The sequence below is a fragment of the Saccostrea echinata genome, unplaced genomic scaffold, assembly GCF_033153115.1.
Source record: "Saccostrea echinata isolate AGI-Se365-2 ecotype Australia unplaced genomic scaffold, CSIRO_AGI_Sech_v1 ptg000002l, whole genome shotgun sequence".
NCBI lineage: Eukaryota > Metazoa > Mollusca > Bivalvia > Ostreida > Ostreidae > Saccostrea > Saccostrea echinata.
The window spans coordinates 32,536,546-32,563,546 of NW_026889751.1; the positions used below are offsets into that span (position 1 = coordinate 32,536,546).

A 27,001-nucleotide genomic window follows, 5' to 3' on the forward strand; every position below is an offset into this window, starting at 1 on the left:
CTAAAACAAATAAAAGTACAGGTATACCTGTGTTTTGTATCTATATTTGCAGTTACTGACGAGATATTTCAATGTCATAGGAATGCAATAATGTGTATAATTATAAATAAACTACATAAAATATAAGGTTTACGGAAAAATCTTAATATGGTGAAAATTTTGCATCTTAATTTTATCAACATTTTAAATAGAAAATTCATTGAGAATGAAAAAAAAAAAACATTCATTTGTCAAAATCTAAAAAGGAAGAGTGGCTTGGTGGATTGAGAGTCCCATAATATAACATGTTTAGACAGTGTACTATTACACATTCACAATACACTTAAAAATTCTATATGAAAGCCAGAAACATTGCCTTTGTCCTAGAGGTGTTTAAACCCTGCTAGACCAGGAAGTAAAAAACCTGAAAGGTAGCTAACACAGGTAAGTGTGTCACCTGATCAGAAAGCATACCAGAGATCGGTAGACAGGACGGCCGCCATTACTGAAGTCAGGTAATAAACATAGGAGTAACTCAAGAATTTTTGGGATTTTAAAATGTTAAAATTGTTTTAAAAATCAATATTTACATTTGCTAATGTCCTTCCTTATATGACAATACTAATTAAATTGAAATTCAATTTTCAATGACATGCAGTTGGTCACATGATCAGACTTTCTTGCGTATGGAAAGCAAACTGCACGAGCTATTTGGAAAGTTCAGATTGTGACGTCACATGACGTCGTAGATACGTTATGTTGCATTTCCATAACAAAGTCTAAATAGTGCCTATTTTCCTTTAACACGAATAAAAAGTGAAAATATAAATATAAGAAATAAAATACCATTTTTAGCGTTTCATTGGGATACGACATAAAGTCGGTACATGATCAAATCTACTATAACGCCCTTCGGGCGTTATAGAATTTGATCACGTGACCGAATTCATGTCATATCCCAATGAAACGCTATAAATGATATCTTATTTCTTAATTGAAAAGTCAATACTGTACGCTTTAACCATGGGAACACAATTTGTTTATGTCAAGGACTCAATGTGTGAATTCATGAATCTTATATATAATGACTTGTAGTCTTCTTCCTCTATCGGGCCGCCTTCAACAAGTTGAAGATTTTGCCAGTTGGGTGTGCGCATGTTTACATGATTAAAAGAAACTTTTTTTTATTTGTTTGTTTGTTTGTTTTTTTAAAAACTGGATAAAAGAAAGGATTTTACAAGTTAGTCTTTTTTAGTCACTCGAGATTTGAAGATCTCGAGTGATTCTGCTGCCGCGATGTCCTCTGGCAGGTTATTCCATTCTTTAACGGTTTTACAGAAGAATGACCACTTTCTACAGTCCTTGGTTGCAGATGGTATAGCAAGAGAGTGTTGTTTTGTGTGCCGCGATCTTCTTACAGGCTAAGTGAAGTGGCCCTCTGGTCTGATGGCTACTTTGTTGTTTATTATCTTATACATCATGATCAAGTTTGCATCTTTCCTTCTTCTTTTTAAATTTTTCCATTCCAGATATTTAATCATTTCTCCTACGCTAGATCTATTTCTGTATTTTCCCATGACGTATCGTGCCGCTCTTCTTTGCACCTTTTCCAACATATCTCTGTGACCTTGTTGGTATTGGTCCCAAACTGTCGAAGCATATTCCAGCTGCGGTCTTACCTGAGATATGTATGCTCTCGCCTTTATTGATCTGGATGATATATGGAGATTGCGTTGTAGGAATCCTAAAGTTTTATTTGCCTTCTTACAGATATTTGAAATATGTAGTCCCCAATTTAGATCGGATGTTATAGTACAGCCTAGATATTTTGTAGATTCTTCATGGACGAGTATATGATTGTGAAGGGTATAGTTGTAAATGATAGGGTTTTTCTTTTTTGAAACTGTAAGTACTGTACATTTATCTGGATGAAATTCCATTTTCCATTTTGTTTCCCAAAGAGAGAGTTTATCAAGGTCTTCTTGAAGGGTGTGACAATCTAAATTCGATGATATAGTTAAATATACTATGGTATCATCTGCAAAGAGCCGAACTGTAGAGGTTAGGTGGTTTGGTCATATTCTGCTTAATGGTCTCAGGTCTATAATGTGATTCTCTGCTCTGAAAAAAAAACTTTTGTTGGCCCTCAAATCCAGTCAATAAATGTATAGTCATTAGGAATGTCAATTTTGTCAATAATTCATATTCGAATATTCAATGAAAGTATTCGAACATATTCGAATATTCGATAAAATAAATAAAATCTGTTTTATCTTAATCTTAAATAATCTTAAATATGCATCATCCTATTTTCATAAAAGGATTAGCGTAGGTATACTGATATTAGAAGTAAAATTGTATGAAGACTTTTGTAGGTGTACAATAAGAAATTCCACGTGATATTTGTCAATGTTTGAAATAAATAATTGATTTAAATGTAGAAAAGTATATTTTTAACAAATGGAACGTGTATTTATAGTAGCTCCAACTGAGGAACCAGTCGTCTTACAAAAGGCAAGATAGTCGTAACGGTATACTGTTCGGATTTCAATACGTGTAATAAATTACAATTATCTGCCTGATAAGAGATATGATTATAATCTTTGATACAATGTAAACAAATATTTCCATAGACAATTTTCCTAGGTAATTAACTAATTTTCCGATTATGAATACAAAATTCAGGATTATTTCAACCCGAGATAATCAAGTAATTTACACATTTATTCTGAAAATAAGCCCTTTACAATATTAATTACAGATTAATTCTATCGGACATTCATTCAATGATCAATTAATTTTATTTTGATAAGTATACTCTTCACGCCTTTTAGACATTCTTAGAGTTTATTTGTTGTCCTCGATTCTAGACCCGATCGTATCTAACTAATAAAAAAATATGAAAGTACGTTTTGTATTATACATAAAGCATTATTGTACAATTCTTTAACACCTTACTCAAAACAAAATACATGTAATTTAGTAGATTTATAAGATAAGATAAGAAATTGATCGCTAGTAAATTAAACAGGGATTATTCCAGCACTGTTCTAATCAAAATTTATTAATCACAGTACTTCTTTTTATGAAATCTGAAAAACACCAAATATTAGAATCTTAAATTCATATTCGAATATCAACTCATCGAATGAATATTCGAATGTTCGAATATTCAATGCCATCCCTAATAATCATTATTAGTGTTAATCTTTTTATGCTTCAGTCACAACATATTATGATGGACCCCCGTACCAGTGCCCAGGATGTGATGCGATGTGACCTGTGTGAGACCGCTGTGGTACAGATGCATTGTGATACATGTCTTGTCAACCTGTGTAAGGCCTGTGTGGGAGAACACATCTCAACAGGTGAATCAAAAGATCACAAAGTCGTCAAATTTCATGCTAGGAAATCCACCCCACTCTACCCTGGATGTACAACTCATATCAAAGAAAGATGTAAAATGTTCTGTAAACAATGTGACATTCCTGTCTGCATCACCTGCCTGGAATCTAATCAACATTTAGGTCATGAATTATCTTAAATCTTGCGAGTTCTAGATGAAAAGAAAGATATTTTTTTAAAAGAAAGAAATGAATTAAATGACACAATTTACCCAACCTACGAGGACATTGCCTCTGATGTACAAAACAGAATGAGTCAGTTAGAAAAGGAATATGGAGATCTCTCAACAGCCATAACAAAACATGGAGAGGACTGGCACAGAGAAATTGACAAACTTGTCACGAAACTTAAAGCTGAAGTTGATGAGATGAAAAATACACAGTTACAAACTCTACAGAAACATCTGGATAAAATAAACAAGAAAATGTCTGACATCAAGGATGAAATCAATTCAATTGAAATGGCTATAGACACTAATGACTTGTCAAAACTTTATAGTATAACATCCAAAGTTCATATATACAGAAATCTTCCACATAAAATCTACTATCTTTAACCAAATTCATTCCAGGAAAAATCCAAGGAGAAGACCTAAGGAAAATGTTTGGAGCCTTATCATCAAGTTCTTTGACTTCAGATAAACATGGCTACAGCATGAAGTCACTACAGAAATCACCAGAAGCTGGATCCTCTCCTCCAGTCAAACAGCTGCTTGATCAACCAGAGACTGTCACCACCATATACACTGAGTATCAATTAAAACTTTACAATGTAGCCTGTCTGAGTGATAAGGAAATCTGGACAAGTGGAGATGACAACACCATGAAACTCTACAGCATCAATCAGGGATCACTACTCAAGTCAATCACAACCAAGTCAGGGAACTCACCATATGACATAGCAGTGACAGAAAGTGGAGATCTAGTCTATACTGATTACAGAACTGTGAACATTGTGAAGAATGAGAAGATAGAGGAGGTGATCAGACTACAGAACTGGAGAACTTAACGGTGTCTGTAGTACCTCCTCTGGTGACCTCCTGGTTATCCTGAACAGTGATGATTACATTAAACAAACAAAAGTTGTCCGTTACTCTGGCTCCACTGAGAAACAAACCATTCAGTTTGATGATAAAGGTAAACCCCTCTATTCATCTGGTGGTTATTACAGATACATAACAGAGAACAGGAACCTGGATATCTGTGTGTCTGACTTAAGAGATGAAGCAGTACTGGTGGTCAATCAGGCTGGGAAACTGAGATTCAGGTACACTGGACATACTCCTGCTCCAAAGAATGAACCATTCAGTCCACGAGGAATCACCACAGACAGTCAGAGTCACATCCTTACAGCTGATTATAACAATGACTGTGTCCACATCATAGACCAGGATGGACAGTTCCTCCGTTACATAGATTGTGAACTGAGTGAACCCTGGGGACTGTGTACAGATACAAATGACAATCTGTTTATTGCTCAAAATACTAAGAAACAAGTGAAGAAAATCAAATATTTGTATTCTATATTAATAAATAAATAAGTTACGCAATATTACTGTTAGATATATAGTAATATGTGCACTACGGAAACTTGCAATAACATTTTTTACATTTTTTTTCTTATAATTCATTTTCAATGTATATCTTATAGGAACTGTAACCACTATATAATGTCTATATATTGAGGGTATGAAAGTAAAATGCTTAATGCATGAAAACAAGGTAAATTTTTCAAATTCATGTCAGAAATAAATACAAGTCCAAAGGCCATACAACTCTCAGGAGTAATCTTGGCCCTGCTATTTTTCATCAGAAGATTTTTAAAAGTTTATTACTTTTCATTCCCATGAAAAATTTTGATCCCATATTTTGACCCAAACCAAAGGTTGATCACTTAACTAAAGTTGAATCCACATTGTATGGGGATGTTTCTAAATCAGTATGACTAAAAGGGTTCTGCTGTTCTGGAGATGAATCTTTTATACCCTGTATACATGTATTATGTAAATTTTGATCCAATTTTAGTTCATCCTAACTTAAGAGGCCTATGTGCCACAACACTCAACTGAGTAATTTTAGCCTTGCTGTTTTTTTTAAAGATTTTTTTCTTTAGTAACATTCCCTTGGAAAAAATGTGACCCCGATATTATAGCCACTCCCTAATTTGAAGAAGACTCTGAATGCACACAACAATAGAATGATTCAATTTCAATATGTCTAGTATTGCCTTGTTGTTATGGAGAAGAAAATTAATTTTTTTTCCTGTGCACATGCATTACGTAAAACTTCATTCCAGTTTCAGCCAACTCTTAGTTCCAGACCTGGGGTAATGACAATGTGTTATGGTAATGCATGGTTTTCAATAAATTTCTTTTCGCTTATTATAAATAATTATTTGATGATCTTGCGGGGGGGGGGGGGGGGGCATCCTGGTTGTTTCGGTGTGCGGGGTGGTGGGTGTGTTGATTCGGCTATCCAGTTGGTATGTGTCTAAATGGTACTTTCTATTCATGTCACTTAAGCGCTATATTGATTTTAATAACATTCGGGGTCTATTTTGTAGCATGTATTAATTTGATCTTAGGGTATTTAAATTCATGTTTTAAGTTCTATTGTCATTCGACACATTAGCCACGACCTACCAGTTTATCTACAGATGTCCTATTCAGACAGGAGTGATGAATCTCCACGTGGTAGCCCAGGGAGGATAAGTGTTCTTAACAAGCAAAATCGCTGGCCCAGTGCTTATTAAGAAGATGATTTTCAAGGACCCTAACTTAATTTTGCCTTTTCTTTTCACCCCTTGGAAGACGGCGTGCCATTCAAATTTACAGTCTAGAATTTCCTTGACCCCAGAATGCTTTGGACCAACTTTTGTTAAATTTGGCACAGAGGTTCTCAAGAAGAAGTCAAAATGTGGATGGATGGACAGTTAGACAGACAAATGGATGCTGAACAACAGGTGATCAACAGGTGATCAGAAAAACTCGCTTGAGCTTTGAGCTCATTTGAGCTAAAAAGCGTACTCCAGTTAATATTCATCAGAAATTCAGATTATGGGCAGTGTTTAATTACTGTACTTAGTGTAAAAAATACTGATGGATTTAAAACTTTCATACAATGTACTTTATTGCATACAAACATCATGGAATTAAAACAAGGTGTGTTTGTGAAACACTGATGCCCCCGTATGGCAACTTATAGCAAAGGTTAAACTTTCTCAAATGCAAATTAAATATGTTTTCATATCCAAAGTAAGGTCATGTCTCGAGGAATAAACCTGTCAAATATGGAAGGCCTAGCAGCAACCATTGAATATATATGGAAAAGGTTAAAGTTTTTTTTCAAAAGTATGTCAAACATCAAGGTCAAGGTCAAATGGTCAAAATTAATGGTGCCAAAGGTAAGGCCTTCTCCCAAGAAATACACAGTTGAAATATGAAAGCCGAAGCACCAATCGTTAAAAAGTTATGGCCAAGGTTAAAGTTTTCCAAAAGTAGGTCAAACTCCAAGGTCAAGGTCAAAGCTGTTGGTATCCAAAGAAAGGTCTTGTCACAAGGATTACATATGTAAAGTATGAAAGCCCTAGCACCAACTGTTCAAAAGTTATGGCCAAGGTTAAAGTTTTTTAAAAGTAGGTCAAACTCCAAGGTCGAGGTCAAAGGGTCAAAGTTGTTAGTATCCAAAGGAAGGTCTTGTCACAAAGATTACACATGTGAAGTATGAAAGCCCTAGCACCAACCGTTCAAAAGTTGTGGCCAAGGTTAAAGTTTGGTAAAATTTTGCAAAACTGGGTCAAACTCCAAGGTCAAAAGGTCATACATGGTGGTACCCAAGGAAAGGTCTTGTCATAATGAACACCCATGTCAAATATTAAAGCCTTACCCTTGACAGCGCAATAATTATGGGCTAGGTTAAAGTTGACAACAGACAGACAGACAGACAGACAGACAGGACAAAAACAATATACCCCCGGGATCTTTCGATCCGGGGACATAAAAAACTTTATTACCTAAAAATAAGAAATCAATGTTTTTAATAATTCAATAATTATTAGCAATTTATATCACTACACAAGAGACATTTACCTTAATGATTTCTTGACCCATGACTCCGCCCACAATGGCACACAACTGGACTCAGCTCAGCAAAGCAGAAACTGTAAATAGTTACATATGATTATGTACAGTGTAAAGGATTCTAAATCAAAGGAAATTGAACACTTACCTGTGTATTCTAAAAGCTTAGTTTAGTCTGTGTAAAATATAGTATGAATCTACTGTATACAGGGAAATTTTTGCCCCCGTTTTATTTTCGCCCTTTTGCCGTCGCAATTGGGCGATTTTAAAATAGGGCAAACTCAAAGAAAACGGCATTATCTCTTTAAAAGAACTGTGTGCGAATTCAAAATGGGGAAAAATCGTTTGCAGGTGTAAAAGGGCGAAAATAATCCTTTATACAGTATTTTAATCAGTTATGATTCTACAAGAATGTTGTATAAGGGGATTGTTTTTAGCACACATTATCATGTATATCTTTTCTTGTGAAGCAAGGAAGCTGTCAAACAGCCTATGCTATAAGAAACGTCTTTGCTACATTCCTAAGGGAATGAACTATGATCTGTATCAGAAACTACAGTAAATATTAAATCTTAAATCAGCTTCAGTCCTCCAATTACCACAGTATGGATGAGTATGTACCTTACCAGATACAATAAATGACATACCTGGCAAAGTCATCTGAGAGTTGACTGGGGTTTAGCTTCAATTTCTCCAGGGTCGCTGTTTTCTGTTCTATTAATAGCTTAATGTCGTTCTCTTTTCGTTTGACATCAGGACATCTATTGTTGTTATTCATGAAGTCATGTAACACTGCAAACACAAGACAGATTCATTTCATAAAATTTTATAACTTGACGGCTCCTACTAATCTTACTGTTCTCGGTCATTTTTGAACTGCACACAAAAAGGTGGGTGACATATTTTTCATGTTAAGGCTTTCCACAATGGAACACTATCAATATATTTAAATCAAATGAAAGAAGAAAGTATGGTTTTAGCTTTATTGTGCCCTAAAAATTTAATGTTTTCAAAAAGTTCTGAAACTGGCTTAAATATTAGTTGAGTATATGACTGTAATAAATCAGGAAAAATTATAGCATGATGGAGTACCATTCTGGATATATGACGTCATTAATTTGATGCATTTCTCTATTTTAAACAGAAAAAGCCTCAAAATGACCCATTTCAAGGGTTATTTTCCTAAAGAAAATAGTGTCCACAGCCGTCGCCCACGTTAATTTTTAGATATGTTGTGTAAAATTCTTTGAAAAATCACATATCTCAAAATCTTTGTGGGCGATGCCTGTGGACAATATTATCTGAAAGAAAATTCCATTGAAAATTGATGTCTTCTGCAACTTTTTAAGAAAATACGGGAAAATGCACAAGTTTATGACGTCACAATTAGCATTTGGAAAGTCATGTGAAAAAGATTTGTATGATCTTTCTGCATGGAATTTCAATAATTCAAAAAACATGAGTTTTAATTTTTTACATCACTTTTATTTTTAAGAAAAACACAGGGCAATATTTGTATTGAAACTGTACCTTGTTCTTTACATCATTTTTGGTATCCAAGTCATGAATAATCATCAATTGTACAAGTATCATGAAACTTTTTGTAATATCAAAATAACAAAGCCATTAATTTTCTAAACAACAATATCGACGGTATTTGTGATTTAACTTCAGTCCAAGTACATAAATTCAAACGTTCACTTAAAGATTGTTTATTTAAAATACTATATAAAGTTGGTACAGTACATTTAAACAAAAATTTGGCCAGGAAATTATACCGTGTAAGGAATGAAAGAAATATCTTATATGAATTAAGTAACAAATCCTGTGAGAATTTTCATAACTTGGACAATGACAATACATTAACTTGACTTAATATGAACAATGAAGTTGTACAAATATTAGTTCAAGTCGGGAAAATGATTCTAAAAAAACTGGAATATGAAACATCGAAACTCAGTAACTAGTAAGATCTGTTTTGTGTTCAGTACATAATTATGTGTAATGTAGATTTTTTTTCTTTTTCTTTATAACTTTTAAGTGCATATTGATTGGGTGTCCTGAATACTTAACGTACAAGTTAGTCATTCAGATGGACTGTACAAAGACATCGTCCCTTTGTATTCTCTGTATTCAAGCTTTCTTTTTCCACTATGCAATAGAAATGTTATTGTTACATTGTGTTATTATTATTATAGTCAAACTCGATTGGACCGAGAAAAAACTTTCAAGGGTATTATCAATAATAAGAGTTTGGGAGTTCCAAATCACTTCAACATAGCCAGGGTTTTCGAGATATCGATGTTCGAGATACCAGCTTCAACTGTACTACTATTTATATAAATATATAAATATCAAGAGGTTTTGTACCTCTTCTATATATTTCTTGACCCAGTTTAAGACAATTGTGGAAATCTTAAAAATTTAACATTTCCACGAATTTCATTTCCATTGTAGAAATCATTTACATTTTATAACGTAATGTAAATTTTAATCATAGTATTATAAATATAAATGCCTCCTGAGGGCCCTTTATTGGTGAATAAATAATAAATATGAATGTTAATTTGACATCAACACTGATCAAAGTTAGTGGCCTAGCATGGATATATATCGATCCTAGTAGGAATGCTTGCATATTACAGTAATTTACCGAAGCCCTTTTGTTCGTTATACAATAACATTTGAAGCTCATTTGATACTCAACCCTAGTTTGGAGGTAAGGTTGAGTTTACACTTCATGAGGACGCTTGCAGATTTGACGAACTCTAGACATTATATTCATGAGATTTCCCATATCTATTCATATCCAAAATTTTTTATACCCTTGCTTTTGCCCCCATCAATGTAAATCTTAACCATTAAAAAGGTCATTTGTATTTGACTGAAGATACCAGAATGGGTTCATATTCACGTAACTCCGTCCTACATGTACTTATACCATTATTACCACCTCTTGGAAACAAACATAACTGCATATCTATATCTCTAAAGTAATTCTGTGTACGTTTGGTTGAGGTAGGCCTATACTTTCTGGTGATGAAGTTGTTATAAAAATTTACCTCATGCAGACAGATGAAGCATTTTAGAAATCTTATCAGCATAATTCTATTTAACTCATTTAAGCCATTGGGTCAGGCGAGACTTAAAAAGAAATTTAGCCTTAATTTTAATTAATTTACATTTCAAACTTGTATGAATTCTATGGTACCATTTGAATGCAAGGAGAAGGACATTTTATTTCCCAGTAATCTATGAATAAATAACAGCTGTTCTTCCCTATCTGCAATTATGAATAATTTATATCAAGGTTTGTTTCTGTTTGCTTTTGTAAAATACAGCCTTATACGAAATAACACTGTTCAGTTGTATTTGCATACGTTCAAACTTTTATTGATAATATCAAATGACAAATGACATGGATTACAACACAGACTGACAGTATTATTATGACGGACTATGAAATGGCTCGAAGCTCAGGATAAACTCAGGTTCAGAGGTCAAGATGATGAGATTTTGTCCACTTAGCCACTGCCCTCTATCCCGTTGTAGAAGAAGAAATTATCATGAGGTTGATCCTTCAACGATACAGCCTGTAATTATATAAAACAATTAAATCATTGACAACACTGATACTACTTAATTATATAAAACATACATAGAAAACCAAGGTACTACTGTTATCATATAGAACAAACATAGAAAACACAGGTATTACTGTAATCAGATAAAACATAGACAACACAAGTATTACTGTAATCAGACAAAACATAGACAACACAGGTATTACTGTAATCAGATAAAACATAGACAACACAAGTATTACTGTAATTAGATAAAACATAGACAACTCAGGTATTACTGTAATCAGATAAAACATAGACAACACAGGTATTACTGTAATCAGATAAAACATAGACAATATACGTATTACTGTATTCAGATAAAACACAGACAACACAGGTATTACTGTAATCAGACAAAACAAACATAGTCAACACATGTATTACTGTAATAATAATTATGATACGAAAAAAAAAATTCCAGCTGATCAAAATGGCAAAGCTACCATATAATGCTTTTATGCCAGGGCATCTACATTAATTTTTCAACCAATAAGAAAAGGGAATACATGTAGAAGATTTTTTTAAGAAAACATATTTCAATAAATTTGTTTCAGTATTCAAAGTTAAATTACTTGGTATTATTTCCACATTGCACATTCTGAGATTCTAACATTCTTTATATTGTCAATTTCTGTGGAGCCCCCCCCCTCCCTGAATCTGCTTAGGGGGTGCTTAATGGGTCCAGACCCCTAAACTACAGACAGAAAAGCATCTATATCATTTTTGCCTTCACATCAGAACATGGCTAATGGCTAAGGCAACAAATTCCTAATCCCCTTTCATAAGTAAGACATTACTTGATAGGATTGTTTTTGAGATGGGAATCTACATGTGTTAGATTAAGATTTTACGTTTAACTACTTTTGAAATATTTAGAATCTTTTAAATGTAAGTGAGCTGAATGTGGAGAGAAGATAAGTTTCACGCTCCTAACAGATTACAACAAAACTCGTTTGCAGATTTTGGATTCATTTTACGGGTTTTTTGTACTGAATTGTTTTAATAGAAGATAAACTTGAAGCTGGTACTTCTCCTGAAGTTTGTTTTGCATTAAAGAATCTAGTTGCAGATGCTCAATTTTTTAATTAAAAATATAGTGCAAAGGTAACTTCTAGTAAACAAATAAGTACATTGGATTTCCAGTGCCAAGAGAGACAACTCTGGTAACAAGAGGCCCAAGGGCCACTACACTCACTTGAGTCACACTGGTTCTTTTATTTAGGAAAAAGAAAATGACTTTTTCTTTTGTGGCCTTAGCCTTTGGGGCCACAATTTAAACTAAATGCAAATCAAAATTTTGCATAGTTATTTTCTCTGCCAGTTATTATCAGTTACTTTAAATCTATCAAAGAAGAAGATGCCCACCTTTAGGTCCTTTATATAAATATGACTTGTTGCTTTTAACTGTAAAAAAAATTGTTTGTTGTCAAATTGTTTTGAAATTTAAAGCTATTTCTAAATATCTGTGTATTTCCTATACCACTATGAATTCTTTGGTGATGCAAAAGGAAAAAAAAATCTATTTGCAGAAATCTTTTTTTCTTTTTAAACCTATTCATGTATACACGATGGAGTTATTATGATCCCCCAAAAAAATTTGGGAAGGTATTGGTTTTACTCAATTTACTTTTCCAGTGCTTTAAATTAAAATAGAAAATTATGATGATTATTAAATTCACATGAAATTATCAGTTTAAAACAAAACACTGCAAAGAATTGTGGTTTTAATAGGCCATTGGCAAGCCAGAATAAAAATTAAAGGTTCGATTCGGGTTTTCATTTTTAAATCAGCCAGAGTAACCCGCCCCTAATGAAAATATTTGAGAATGATCTCCTACATGTAGAACTCTCTAGGCCATGAAAACCAATAAAAGTGTATATATTTCTGAGGTTAACAAGAATCAGGTGCGCTTTGTTTAGGAGATAAAGAGTCAACAGATCAATACTGACCACAGCTTTACTGGGAGGGTATGACAATTACTGATAACAGTTGTTAAAGAGTCAACAGATCAATATTGACCACAGCTTTACTGAGAGGGTATGACAGTCACTGATAACAGTTGATAAAGAGTCAACAGATCAATATTGACCACAAATATAATGGGAGGGTATGACAGTTACTGATAACAGTTGATAAAGAGTCAACAGATCAATATTGACCACAGCTATACTGGGAGGGTATGACAGTTACTGATAACAGTTGATAAAGAGTCAACAGATCAATATTGACCACAGCTTTACTGGGAGGGTATGACAGTTACTGATAACAGTTGATAAAGAGTCAACAGATCAATATTGACAACAGGTTTAATGGGAGGGTATGACAGATACTGATAACAGTTGATAAAGAGTCAACAGATCAATATTGACCACAGCTTTACTAGGAGGGTATGACAGTTACTGAAAACAGTTGTCAAGGTCGTGTTAAGGAAAGCACTGAAACTGCAGGGACAAATTCAGACTTCAGTGGATAATATCAACATTACCATTTAACATTTGAATATTGCATTGATATTAGAGGGGATAAAAACTTGTAAGTAATTGATTATTAATCGATTACACATTCCAAAGTAATCGATTACAATCGATACAGGACAAAAATAAGTGTAATCAATTAATAATCTATTACACAAAATTCCTCTAAGTAATCGATTAATAATCGATTACATTTTTCAGTAATCATGCCCATGCCTGACAGTTACTTATAACAGTTGTCAAAGTCCTGTGAAGGAAACACTGCCATCTAGAAATTATGACACCCCTTTCAAAAAAAGTATCTCCCTTTTATGAGAAATTTGTTCTCCAAGGTATAAATAATAAAAACAGACAAATAACTGAAACAATTTTAATTTAACTTTTTTCATTTCTTCTACCACTGAATAATACTAATAATAGATCTGTACATTTGGAAATAACTCTAAAACAGGTATACATTGTAGTTACTGCCAAAATATTTCAATGTCATAGGAATACAATAATGTGTATAATTATAAATAAACTACATAAAATATAAGGTTTACGGGAAAAACTTAATATGGTGAGAAATTTTGCATCTTCATTTTATCAACATAGAAAATGCATTGAGAATGAGGAAAAAAACCATTCATTTGTCAAAATCTAAAAACAGGAAATATAAATACATGTACTTCACAGGTAGCTAACACATGTAAGTGAGTCACCTGTTCAGAGTACATACCAGAGATCGATAGACAGGATGGTCGCCATTACTGAAGTCAGGTAAGAAACACAGGAGTAACTCAAGAATTTTGTGAATTGAAAAAAAAAATGTTTTAAAAATCATTTAAAAGTAAATGCTGTACGCTTTAACCATGAGAACACAATTTGTTTATATCAAAGACTCAATGCGTGAATGAACCTTATATATAATGACTCGTAGTCATATTCTGCTTAATGGTCTCAGGCCTACAATGTGATTCTCTGCTCTGGAAAAAAAAACTTTTGTTGTCCTCAAATCCAGTCAATAAATGTATAGTCATTATTAATGTTAATCGTTTTATGCTTCAGTCCAAAAATCTAATAATGGACCCCCGTACCAGTGCCCAGGACGTGATGCGATGTGACCTGTGTGAGACCGCTGTGGTACAGATGCACTGTGATACATGTCTTATCAATCTATGTACAGCTTGTGTAGGAAAACATATGATATCTGATGAATCCAAGGACCACAAAGTTGTCAAATTTCAGGACAGGAAATCCACTCCCCTCTACCCTGGATGTAAAACTCATAAAAAAGAACGATGTAAAATGTTCTGTAAACAATGTGACATTCCTGTCTGCATCAGCTGCATTGAATCTAATCATCATTTAGGTCATGAATTATCTAATATCTTGCGAGTTCTGGATGAAAAGAAGGACATTTTTATAAAAGAAAGAAATGAATTAAATGATACGATTTACCCAACCTACCAGGACATTGCCTCTGATGTACAAAACAGAATGAGTCAGTTAGAAAAGGAATATAGAGATCTCTCAACAGCCATAACAAAACATGGAGAGGACTGGCACAGAGAAATTGACAAACTTGTCAAGAAACTTAAAGCTGAAGTTGATGAGATGAGAAACACACAGTTACAAACTCTACAGAAACATCTGGATGAAATAAACATGAAAGTTTCTGACATCAAGGATGAAATCAATTCAACTGAAATAGCTATAAACACTAATGACATGTCAAAACTGATAAGTGTATTATCCAAAGTACACATATACAGAAATCTTCCACATAAGATTGTGCCATCTTTACCCAAATTGATTCCAGGAAAAATTCAAGGAGAAGACCTAAGTAAAATGTTTGGAACCTTATCATCAAGTTCTTTAACATCAGATAAACATGGGTACATCATAAAGACAATACGGAAATCACCAGAAGCTGAATCCTTTCCTCCAGTCAAACAGCTGCTCGATGAACCAGAGACTGTCACCACCATAGACACTGGGTATAACTATAAACTTTACAGTGTGGCCTGTCTGAGTGATGAAGAAATCTGGACAAGAGGAGATGACAGCACCATGAAGCTCTTCAGCATCAATCAGGGATCACTACTCAAGTCATTCAAAACCAATTCTGGGTATGAGCCATTTGACATAGCAGTGACAAAACGTGGAGATCTAGTTTATACTGATTACACTGCTAGAACTGTGAACATTGTGGAGAATGAGAAGATAGAGGAGGTGATCAGACTACAAAACTGGAGACCTTACGGTGTCTGTAGTACCTCCTCTGGTGACCTCCTGGTTATAATACACAGTGATGATGACAAACCATCAAAAGTTGTCCGTTATTCTGGCTTCACAGAGAAACAAACTATTCAGTTTGATGATCAAGGTAAACCTCTCTATTCATCTGGTGGTTGTTACAGATACATAACTGAGAATAGGAACCTGGATATCTGTGTGTCTGACAGTGGAGCTAGAACAGTAGTGGTGGTCAATCAGGCTGGTAAACTGAGATTCACGTACGCTGGACATACTCCTGCTCCAAAGAACAAATCATTCAGTCTACTAGGAATCACCACAGACAGTCAGAGTCACATCCTTACAGCTGATTATAACAATGACTGTGTCTACATCATAGACCAGGATGGACAGTTCCTCTGTTACATAGACTGTGGACTGAATAAACCCTATGGACTGTGTACAGATACAAATGACAATCTGTTTGTTGCTCAATGGGGAAACAGACAAGTGATGAAAATCAAGTACCTGCATTTAATATAATTAATTAAGAGAGGATTGCTGAAATATTACTGATATATACTGCAGATATATGCTGAACTATGGAAACTTGCAATAATTTCATTTTTTTATCTTATAATTCATTCTAAATGTATATCTTAAAGGAAATGTGAACAGAATATAAATGTAAGAAATGAAAGTAAAATGCTAAATGCATGAAAACAAGGTAGATTTTTCAAATCATGTCAGAAATAAATACAAGTCCATCAAACAGTTTACCTGAGTTACTTTGGCCTTGCTGTTTTTCTTCATCAGATTTTAAAAAGTTTATCACTTTTCAATCCCATGAAAAGGGGGGCTTGAATTTGCATTACCTGAGGATGCTTTTATACCAATATAACTATTGGCTTTGCTGTTCCTGAGCAGAATATTTTTAAAGCTTTTTTCCTCTCTATTCCCTTGTAAAAATTTGATCCCCTATTGTGGCCCCTCCCTATCCCCAGGGGTTATGATTTGAACAAACTGGAATCTACACAACCTGAGTATGCTTTCATATCAATATGACTAAACAGGGCTTTGCTGTTCTTGAGAAGATTTTTTTCCTATATGTTCCTATGAAAAAATTTGATCCCCCATTGTGGCCCCACCCTACCCCTATGGGTCGTCATTCGAACAAATGTGAATCTGCACTGCCTGAAAATGCTATCATATCAATATGACTAAACATGGCTTTGCTGAGATTTTAAAGGTTTTTTCCTAGGTTCTCCTATGTAAAACTTATCATTAAGTCAAATCATCATTATCTTATCATTAAGTCAAATGCTGACTGACTTTTTTCATATTAATTGTTAGGCCATTATTTCCACACTGAATTGTCGACGGATTTTTTCTGTTATTTCCCGATCATGACAAGGAGCAGACGGTCTGTGTGACTGTTCAGCAAGGGATGCTCACTCCTCCATGGCACCTGATCCCACCTCTGATGTCTTAGAGGTCCGAGTTTGCTCTGCTCCTATTTTGTAATGTTTAATGGACTTTTGAGCTCAAATACTGTTCGTTATCTCAACATATTTCATTTGATCCCCCATTGTGACCTCATCCTACCCCTGGGGGTCATGATTTGAATAAATATGAATCAACACTACCAGCGCATCTAGGTTAAGGACTCCCATATATACGTCAGTCTATGCAGAGGTTCGGGAGAGCTATTATGACGTCACGTTAAAACAATACAAATGAATCTCGATGAATAAATAATATATGTTCTTTTTTGAAACACACTAAATACTTTCGTTTCTCATAAATGTCATAGAGATAGATGGATGTGTAACTTATCTTGCCATAATAGCACTTAGCGTATGCAGAATGGAAGCCCGTTTGATCTCGCTGTACTTACTGAGATGACGTAATTTCTTAGTTTGACACGCAGTTTCTCTGTATTTGAGGCGTGGATCAAGCTTTTATTATAGCTTGTAAAAATAAAAATAAATACGAAACATGCGTAGTCAAACAAAAAGAGAGACATAATCTGAAATATATTAATCCACATTTTATTGTCAAACTAAATTGATAATGTGTAGACTTTATATATAGCCGTAGGGAACACATTTGTACAGTAACGTGCTAGAATGAGGGGTCCAGCCAGTGCAATTACCACAATTCACATTTATCAAAACTACTGCTGTAAAAAATATTAAAATTGTATTCATTTTCCCTGAATATATAAATGCGTATATTTCATGGGCGTCCTTAACCTAGCTGCATGAGGATGCTTCATTTTCAATACGGCTTATCAAAGATCTGTTGTTCTTGAGAAGATTTTTAAAGAATTTTAACTATACTTTACCCATGAAAAACTTTGATCCCCCATTGTAGCCCCACTCTACTCCTTGAGTCATCATTTGAACAAATATGAATCTACACTATGTAAAGAAGGTAACCTATAAGATTCAACTATTTTAACCCAGTGGTTCTTGAAAAAAAAATTAAATCATGCCACCAAAGTTTCATTATTTCTGAGTTATCTCCCGTTGAAAGAGAGCTTGGCCCTTCATTTGAACAACTCGGAATCCCCTCTACCCAAGGATGCTTTTTGGCAAGTTTGGTTGAAATTGGCCCAATGGTTATGGATAAGAAGTCGAAAATGTGAAAAGTTTACAGACGGACTGACAGAGAGCAAGAGAGGCAGACTACAGACAAGATGTGATCAGTGAGCTAAAAAAAAATTAAATTTTTTTTTCTTACATTTCCATGAAAAGCTGTGACTCCATATTATGGCCCAACCTAATTTGAAGGGGTTTCTGAATCCATACAAGAGGGTGATTCGATATCAGTATGACTAACATTCTTTTGGAGAAGAAAAATCAATTTCAACTAATTTCCTATTATGGCCCCATTCCTACCCTGGGGGTCATGATTTGAACCTTTCACATGTTTCATTTTTTTTCTAGTACACTGGTTCTTGAGAAAAAGACATTTCCTGATGCTACCCTATTTTTGTCTTTTCTTGATTATATCCCCTAGGAAGAGGACTTGGCCTTTCATATGTATTTAGAGGTTATCTATCCGTATGAGAATTTTTTATCCAGAGTTGTCTTCTGCTTCGCTCCCAACACCTCTGTCAATGCTCGTACAAGATTCTTGGACAGATTTTAAACATTGAAAATTTTAAGTTGAATCATTATAAAAATCCTAATAAATCAATGCAATTATCAATAAAGATGATATTATTTATATCAAAGCTATCATTCCTTAAAACGATTTATTTTCTAGTTTATTAAAGAACTATATTGTGGAGTAAAAATTTTAAAACTTAGAAAAAATCCTTTATGGGAATGATGGATTAAAATTTATCTTTTTTTAGTTATAATACATGTATTATTAAAAACTTTCTTTAATATAATTTTTCACCATTTACAATTTTTTCAAGAATCTTGAATACCAAGCATTGCCAGAAGTGCATGTAGGAGCATAGTGGGAATGACAACTCTGGATAGAGAATGGATATTTATATTGTGTGATTTTATATTTGCTTTATTCAACAATCCAACGCGTTGAAATGGTGTATATTCGTGAGGCAACAACTGAACTGCTATGGCTAATGTTACCTATGAGAACAATTGGGGGTAGCCAGTATGATACATTGATAAAATCTGACATTTATTGATATTAAATAAATCTTTTCTTGATTTTAATGAACATTTTTGTTCATTATTGTTTATTTTAAAATGCAAGAATTTTCACATATAGAAGTTTTGATCAACTTGCATCTGAAGTGAGAGTATGTGTCAAAAGCGGCAGTGTCTCGAGAGATCAGCTCCATTTTCACCTTCGATTAGCCTCGGGTCAACCATATTGAATGAAATCCGCACTGAGTGACTAAAGTTTAAACGGTGAAAGACGACTGGATAATATTACTAGTTGTTTACGGAATCATATATGGCTTACCCGATTGAACTCGGAGGTTAATCGAAGGTAAAAATGGAGCTGATCTCTCGAGACGGACGATCAACGGTCCCTCAAATATTGTGACGATGACCAAAAGCAGTTATACTTTTAAACGTTGATCTAAGATAGAGTGCGGAAAAATCAAGGTAATGCACGAAAATTGCATGGAAAAAATGGTGTAGGGTTAACGACGGCGACCTATTTCTCAGAAGTTCGAATATTTTTTTCTTAGTTTTAATGAAGTAAGGTAAATGATCAATTTATGACAATAAAGGACAACATTCTGTCTTTCGACTGGCAAAACTTTTTTCGTGGTTTTTTTTTTAATAAAAATCAAAGTTTTTAGAGTTTGAAACGAAGCACCGAGGAATTAATAGCGGCTCGTTAGGTCCCTTCTCCCCTATTATACTATATACCCGATTTTGCTAAGATTGTCTCAAGTCCCTATGAAGGGTACCGTATACACTTGTTCTCTTTTACAATTTTGATACCTTTGATGAACGTGATAAATGAATGGAAATCGAAAATAGACGTTAGAATTTTGTGAAGAATAAAATGTGATGTATGAAATATATGGAGATAACGAACAGTATTCAAGTTCAAAAGTCCATTAAACAATACAAAATAGGAGCAGAGCAAACACGGACCTCCAAACATCAGAGGTGGGATCAGGTGCCATGGAGGAGTAAGCATCCCCTGCCGACCGGTCACACCCACCGTGTGCTCCTTATTATCATCGGGAAATAACGGAAAAATCCGTCAACAATTCAGTGTGGAAATAATGGTATAACAATTAGTATGAAAAACGTCAGTCAGCATTTGACTCCATGATAAATTGTATTTGCTGACAAGGTCATTGTTTCGACCATAGAACTTACGAAATGATGACTCTAAACGAGACAGCTGATATTCTTGTTTCATCAACTTGTTTGTCAATAATTTACCTCGTTTTAGAAATTGTACATACATAGAGCATGCTCTTGCGTATCGAATCAACTGAGAAATATAAACCCCGTATGCAGGTGATGAAGGTATATTGCTGCATGCATGAGTAAGGGAAGTTGACGATAGAAAAGTTAAAGTCATCACGTTTATCATAAAGCTTGGTTGTTAGATTACCATTAACATCCTTTTCAAGTAAAATATCCAAATATGAAACAGATGTGTCAGACTCTGTGGTATCTTTTATCTCAAGCTCATCAGGATATATCGTATCGACATAAGAATGGAAATAACCATTGTTAATTGACAATACGTCGTCGATATATCTAAATGTCGAGTTGAAGGCCACAGCAAGAGGTTATTTTCAGACATCTGACAGACAACAAGAAAACTAAACTTGTTTCCTGATTCTGGATTCATTTCAAATAAGTCTACTTGAAGATGCTCAATTTTTGTTAACATGAATAAATTCAAGTGAAAAAAATATTGTCACCAAAGAATATAACATAGGTCAATAAGCTTTTCACCTTTTCTGACCCAGTGGTGTTTAAGAAGAAGATATTTAAAGAATATTTCCAATATATTCCAATGCACAACTTTCATAATTCCCGACTGTAAATTAAAAGCAATATTAGATAAGTCTGGATAGAATATGGTATTATGAATCTATTTTAATATATGAATGATCATCATAGACTAGTACTGTTGTATTAAGGCATTGTGTGGTACACATAATAATGTATAGCTGTCAAACAAACTTTGTATAAGAAATGTCTTTGCTACATTACTAAGGGCAATGAACTATGATCAGTATCACAAACTCCAGTAAATAATGCATCTAAAAGCAGCTTCACCCCTTCCATTACAACAGTATGAATGAGTATGCACCCCACCAGATACAACAAATGTCATACCTGGCAAATTCATCTGAGAGTATGCTGGGGCTTAGCTTCAATTTCTCCAGGGTCGATATTTTCTGTTCTATCAATAGTCTGATATCATTTTCCCTTTGTTTTACATCAGGATGCCTGTTGTTGTTATTTATAAAGTCGTGTAACACTGCAAAACACAAGACAGATTCATTTCATGAAATTTTATAACTTGACGACTCCTACTAGGTATTACTATTTTACTGTTGCAGTCATTTTTGAACTGAATACATAAAGACTGGTGACATATTCCTCATGCTAAGGCTTCACACAATTGAACACTGTCCATATGTTTGAATCAATTGAATTTTACATCATTTTTTAAAACCAAAGTCATAATTAATCATTAATTGTACAACACATTTCATGAACCTTTTTGTTATAAGATAAGAGCAGAGCCAAATAAGAATCACAAAATGTTTCAATTCAGAAAAAAAAATTCAAGTCAGATTTCACCCAAACTTTCCCACTCCTGTGTGTTTTTAAGGTCTGACACCCGAGTTAAGCATTAGGTCCAGCGAAATCTGAGACTCACTGGGACAAAGAAAAAAGTTGTTTATGAAGATATCATGTGATTTCAAATATTTTTAATCCATTAACTAATATGTCAAATTCCATTGTATACTTAATACATTTTTCAAGCATACAAGTATGACACAAAATGACTCTTTTTTTTGGAATCAATTTGTAATGATCATTTTTTTCAAGGTACACTTAAACCTCGCTATCTAGAACTCACACGGATCGGGAAAAAACTTCGAGATATCCAAGGATTCGAAATATCCAACGGAAAATACTTAAAGAATAAGGGGATTGGACTTCAAAATCACTTCGTCATATCTATGGTATTCCAAATATTTATGTTCAGGATACCGAAGTTGAACTGTACTTATAATGAAGGACTAAAAAAATAACATGTCATCTATCTGCATACCTTGCATGATGAAGTACGTGTTGGGAGTTCTTTTGAGTTTACGCTAAGCCGATTGAGAGGACCAGCCAATGTCTAACGCACTCTGTAGTCGACTAAAGGAAACACTCTAAAACACAAAGCAGAAACCATGTGTCTTATTGTAAAAGAAAAATACCAAACAAGAGAAAATCATTTTTCTCTTTCCCCCGAATGTATTACCGTATAACGGGTATTTTCTGCGGTTGGAAATTTTTGCGATTTAACCACTAAAAGGTAGCAAATTAATTTCTGCGTTTTCAATTTCTGCGGTTGCACTATACCGCAAAAATTTATTTAGGGGGTATGATAATGCACTGGACTTTATGAATTATCAGAACGCTGTCATGTTTACGTTTTATAAATTCATTAAGACATATTGATCAAAGGTGTATGATAACTGGTATTAAGCTATTAAGCTTAACTAAACTACTATCTTTTAGTTAGTTTTTGTAAAAAATATTTCGAGTACCAATTGAAATGAATTAATGCAGTGTCAGTCCACCCAAACAACAATACAAATCTTTATTCTAACAGACGTTTTATGCGATCTATTAAAATATTTATATATATAGATAATGATGATAAATGCATCCAAGCCATATTCAAAAATACACTTCTAGTTAACTGCCATCAAAATTAATTTGGTGTTTATATTTTAAGCTAAAACAAACAGTTGTAAAATCTAGTACCCCAAAGTTGACGGTTAACAATCACAGGTGTCATGTGCATTGAGACGTAACTAATCCTGTATGTCGTCTGCATTAGGTGAAATTCACGAGACAATCAAGCTACATTGTGTATACAAGCAGTAATTATGGTCTCAAGATAAAACACAAGATTGGAAAAAGTGTTTAAAAAGGAAAAGCTACCATCTGTTGTTTGCAGCTATTTGAGTTCGGACTAATAATTGCGAAATAGGTACAAGTAAAGATATTTTTGTATCAACTTAATTGATGTTATTTACAGGAAGGTTTTGAGTCAATGTTTTTGGGTAAATCCTAACATCTAAAATCTTCGAATTTCGATGACACCCGAATTTTCTCGCTAATGAGGATATGGCTACTCATAAGTCTGCGGACCCATCGATTTTAAAAACCATTCCAAATAATTTTGCTGCGTCCAGTACGCAGGTTCTTGCGTTAATGAGAACCCTCTCAGAGATACGTACCTCTAATCATAATTGCATGTACAAAATATCTGAATGAATATTGAAAAATATTTTGCGATTGTAATTTTTGCGGATTTGTCCTATCCGCAAAATTCCGCAAAAATTGGACAACGGCAGAAAATACCCGTTATACGGTATATACAAGGTAAGACCAAAGTAGGTCAAATACATTTTACCTATAGTTACAGTTACATATCAAAAGAAAGTCACTTACAATTTTCCTATCATTACAGTGATCTACGGTATCAAATTTTAAAGGTGAGGATAACAGTGATCGATTGCAAAAAATCTATACACAATACAAATTTTCGGAGAAGGCTTAAAACACCGACCCCTGGAAATTCCAGAGTTGGGATCAGGTGCATAGGAGGAGTAAGCATCCGAATAGGTCACATACATTTTACCTATACTTATACAATTAAATATCTAAAGTAGGTCACTTACATATGCACTTCAACTATAATTACAATAGCATTTGAAATAGGTCACATACACTGTATCTATAATTACAGTTACATATAATTTTGTGTACCTTTTCCACCGTCACCATTCCCGTTTCCTCCTCTTTGACTTTTTAACACTTGCCCCCCCCCCCCCATCCCCTTACCCCTCGGTTTTGGATTGGGAACTTCTCTGTAACATTCTAATAAATATTCTTAATTCCTGAGTTCTTATACACTTGTTTAATAAAGTTTAAACTTTTGTTTAATGCTATCATGAACACTCAGATATGTATTATTTACATTCATGCAAGACATTTTTCATTCCTGTACTCCCTTTTCTGCCATTTTCTTTTATTCTGTCTTTATTTCTTTTAGATACCCACAGTTCTTTGTACCCGCTATTTAAACTGATGCATTTGTTCAGCGATTTTCTGGTCTGGCTGTCGACATATACACATCTCAAATAGCATAGGTTTGGAGCACATCATGTACTGACCAAAACATTTTAAGCCAAAAAATCAAAGGAAATTGGGAAATTTAGAAGTAAATCATTTTGAATACTTTAGCTGCTTTTTTGCTGCATATAGATATCAGAACAATAAAAAAAGACTACCTCTAGCATCTTTCCTAATTAAAATATATGTACTGTTAGACCGTTGTGCGTTATCAAATTATAATCTATTAAGTATCTCACCTATCTGCAGTTCATTTAAAACTATATCAATGTTCATCTGTGTTCATGAATACCGCATCTCATAGAGATCGACGAAGAAACGATTGGCGAATCGTCTGTTTAAAGAGGCTGGGGGGTTGTGGCCATTTTTAGACTATATTGATCTCCTTTAGAAGAAGAGCTCCATATGAAGATATAGAAAATGATCAAATTTTAAAACTAAAATTTTTGAAATTTTTCTTTGCCAAATGATAGTTGACAGCTTAAGATATCATATCTAAAATTAAGTTAAATCTGGTGGTTAATTTGTGGTTAATTTGTTGACCCCCCAGCCTCCTTAAATTTAAATTCTAACATCTATGTTCAGTTTAGAGTGAGAACATTTTACAGGGCTGTAATTATAAATTGTAGTCATCATCATATACACAGACAGCACAATTACTGAATCAAGTCATAGAGACGGGTGACCATTAAGGCCAATGGGCTTTAATTTACTGTAAAGTCATAAATGTTTGAAGGAATTAAGAGACCCTCGGATTCATATTATCCACGACGAAATGTGAAAATTATATACTGCTTTATAACGTTCCTCCTTTATCTACAAAATCAAATCCTCTCGAACTAGTAATTTTTCCTCAAAGCACGAAAATTTGACCCCACGAAATTAAGTGAATTTAATTAAGTGAATTTAGAGTAGTATAAAGCTTAGTTCTAAATATGTTATGGATTCCGAAGTAAAATCAGATGAGTGGATTGCACTTCGTCTATTTTGGGGAGAAATGCACAGTAAACAAATAAATTACTAATATAAACATCTTCATTCAATATTAATAGCATCCTATGAAACTATACTTTATAAACTTTCTTTTTTATTCTGGTTTGTACAACTTACAGAAAGCAATTTGGAGAACTTACTTCCACAATATCATATGATATTACTTCAACCGCTTTTCAATGTTTTTGTAATATTTTGTAACTCTAACCAGCAAACCACGAAATACCTTCCCATCTGTTCTATTTTACCTCGACTAAAAAATGTCGAGTTAATCAGAAATCCTATTTAAGACATACTAATCTTCATAATGAAAAGCAGTTACTATCCTGTCCTCCCTTTGTGAACGCCGAACGTTAAATCTGTTGAGGAAATCTCTTTCCTGACCAAAGAAATTGTGCAAGAACAAATATTGGAAATTCTGCAGGAATCACAACCTTGAAAATCAGTATCAACTCATCTCTTCTTCACGGTATCGTAAACTTAACTTGACATCATGATCTGAGAATTTAAACCAATCATGATATTAGATGAGGATGCTCGCATATATACAGGCATTACTCCAATTTGCCATTTTTTCTGGAGATTCACTTTTTAAACAATTGACTGAAATGAAATATATGAAGATAACGAACAGTATTCAGGCTCAAAAGTCCATCAAACAATACAAAATAGGAGCAGAGCAAACACGGACCTCCAAACTTCAGAGGTGGGATCAGGTACCATGGAGGAGTGAGCATTCCTGCCGACCGGTCACACCCGCCGTGTGCTCCTTGTCATGATCCAGAAATAACGGAAAAATCCGTCAACAATTCAGTGTGTAAATAATGGTCTAACAATTGCTGACAAGGTCATTGTATCGACCATAGAACTTACGAAATGATGACTTTAAACGAAACAGCTGATATTCTTGTTTCATCAACTTGTTTGTCAATAATTTACCTCGTTTTAGAAATTGTGCATACGTGGAGCATGCTCTTGCGTAACGAATCAACCGAGAGATATAAACCCCGTATGCAGGTGATGAAGGTATATTGCTGCATAAGTAAGGGAAATTGACAATTGAAAAGTTAAAGTCATCACGTTTATCATAAACCTTGGTTGTTAGATTACCATTAACGTCTTTTTCAAGTAAAATATCCAAATATGAAACAGATGTGTCAAACTCTGTGGTATCTTTTATCTCAAGCTCACAAGGATATATCGTATCGACATGAGAATGGAAATAGCCATTGTCAATTGACAATACGTCGTCGATATATTTTGAAGGCCACAGCAAGTGTTTTCTTCTTTTCACGTACACGATTTTGGACAAATTCTGCTTTATATGAATACAAAAAAGGTCTGCTAATAAAGGGAAGCAACTCATTTGATACCAACAATCTAGCCCG

At 34.0% G+C, this 27,001-nt stretch overlaps 1 protein-coding gene and 1 pseudogene across 1 annotated transcript in view; both read left to right on the plus strand.

The window, feature by feature from the left end:
* The first annotated feature begins 456 nt into the window (after positions 1–456).
* LOC133178300 (E3 ubiquitin-protein ligase TRIM71-like) lies at positions 457–4,924 on the plus strand (annotated as a pseudogene).
* The window catches only part of LOC133177792 (uncharacterized), a 32,719-nt gene continuing 6,186 nt past the window's right edge, over positions 469–27,001 (plus strand). The window contains exons 1-2 of the mRNA XM_061312684.1: positions 469–489; positions 14,614–16,293. Of these exons, the coding sequence (XP_061168668.1) occupies positions 14,629–16,293 (1,665 nt within the window). The 5' untranslated portion in view covers positions 469–489; positions 14,614–14,628. The remainder of the gene's footprint in view (positions 490–14,613; positions 16,294–27,001) is intronic.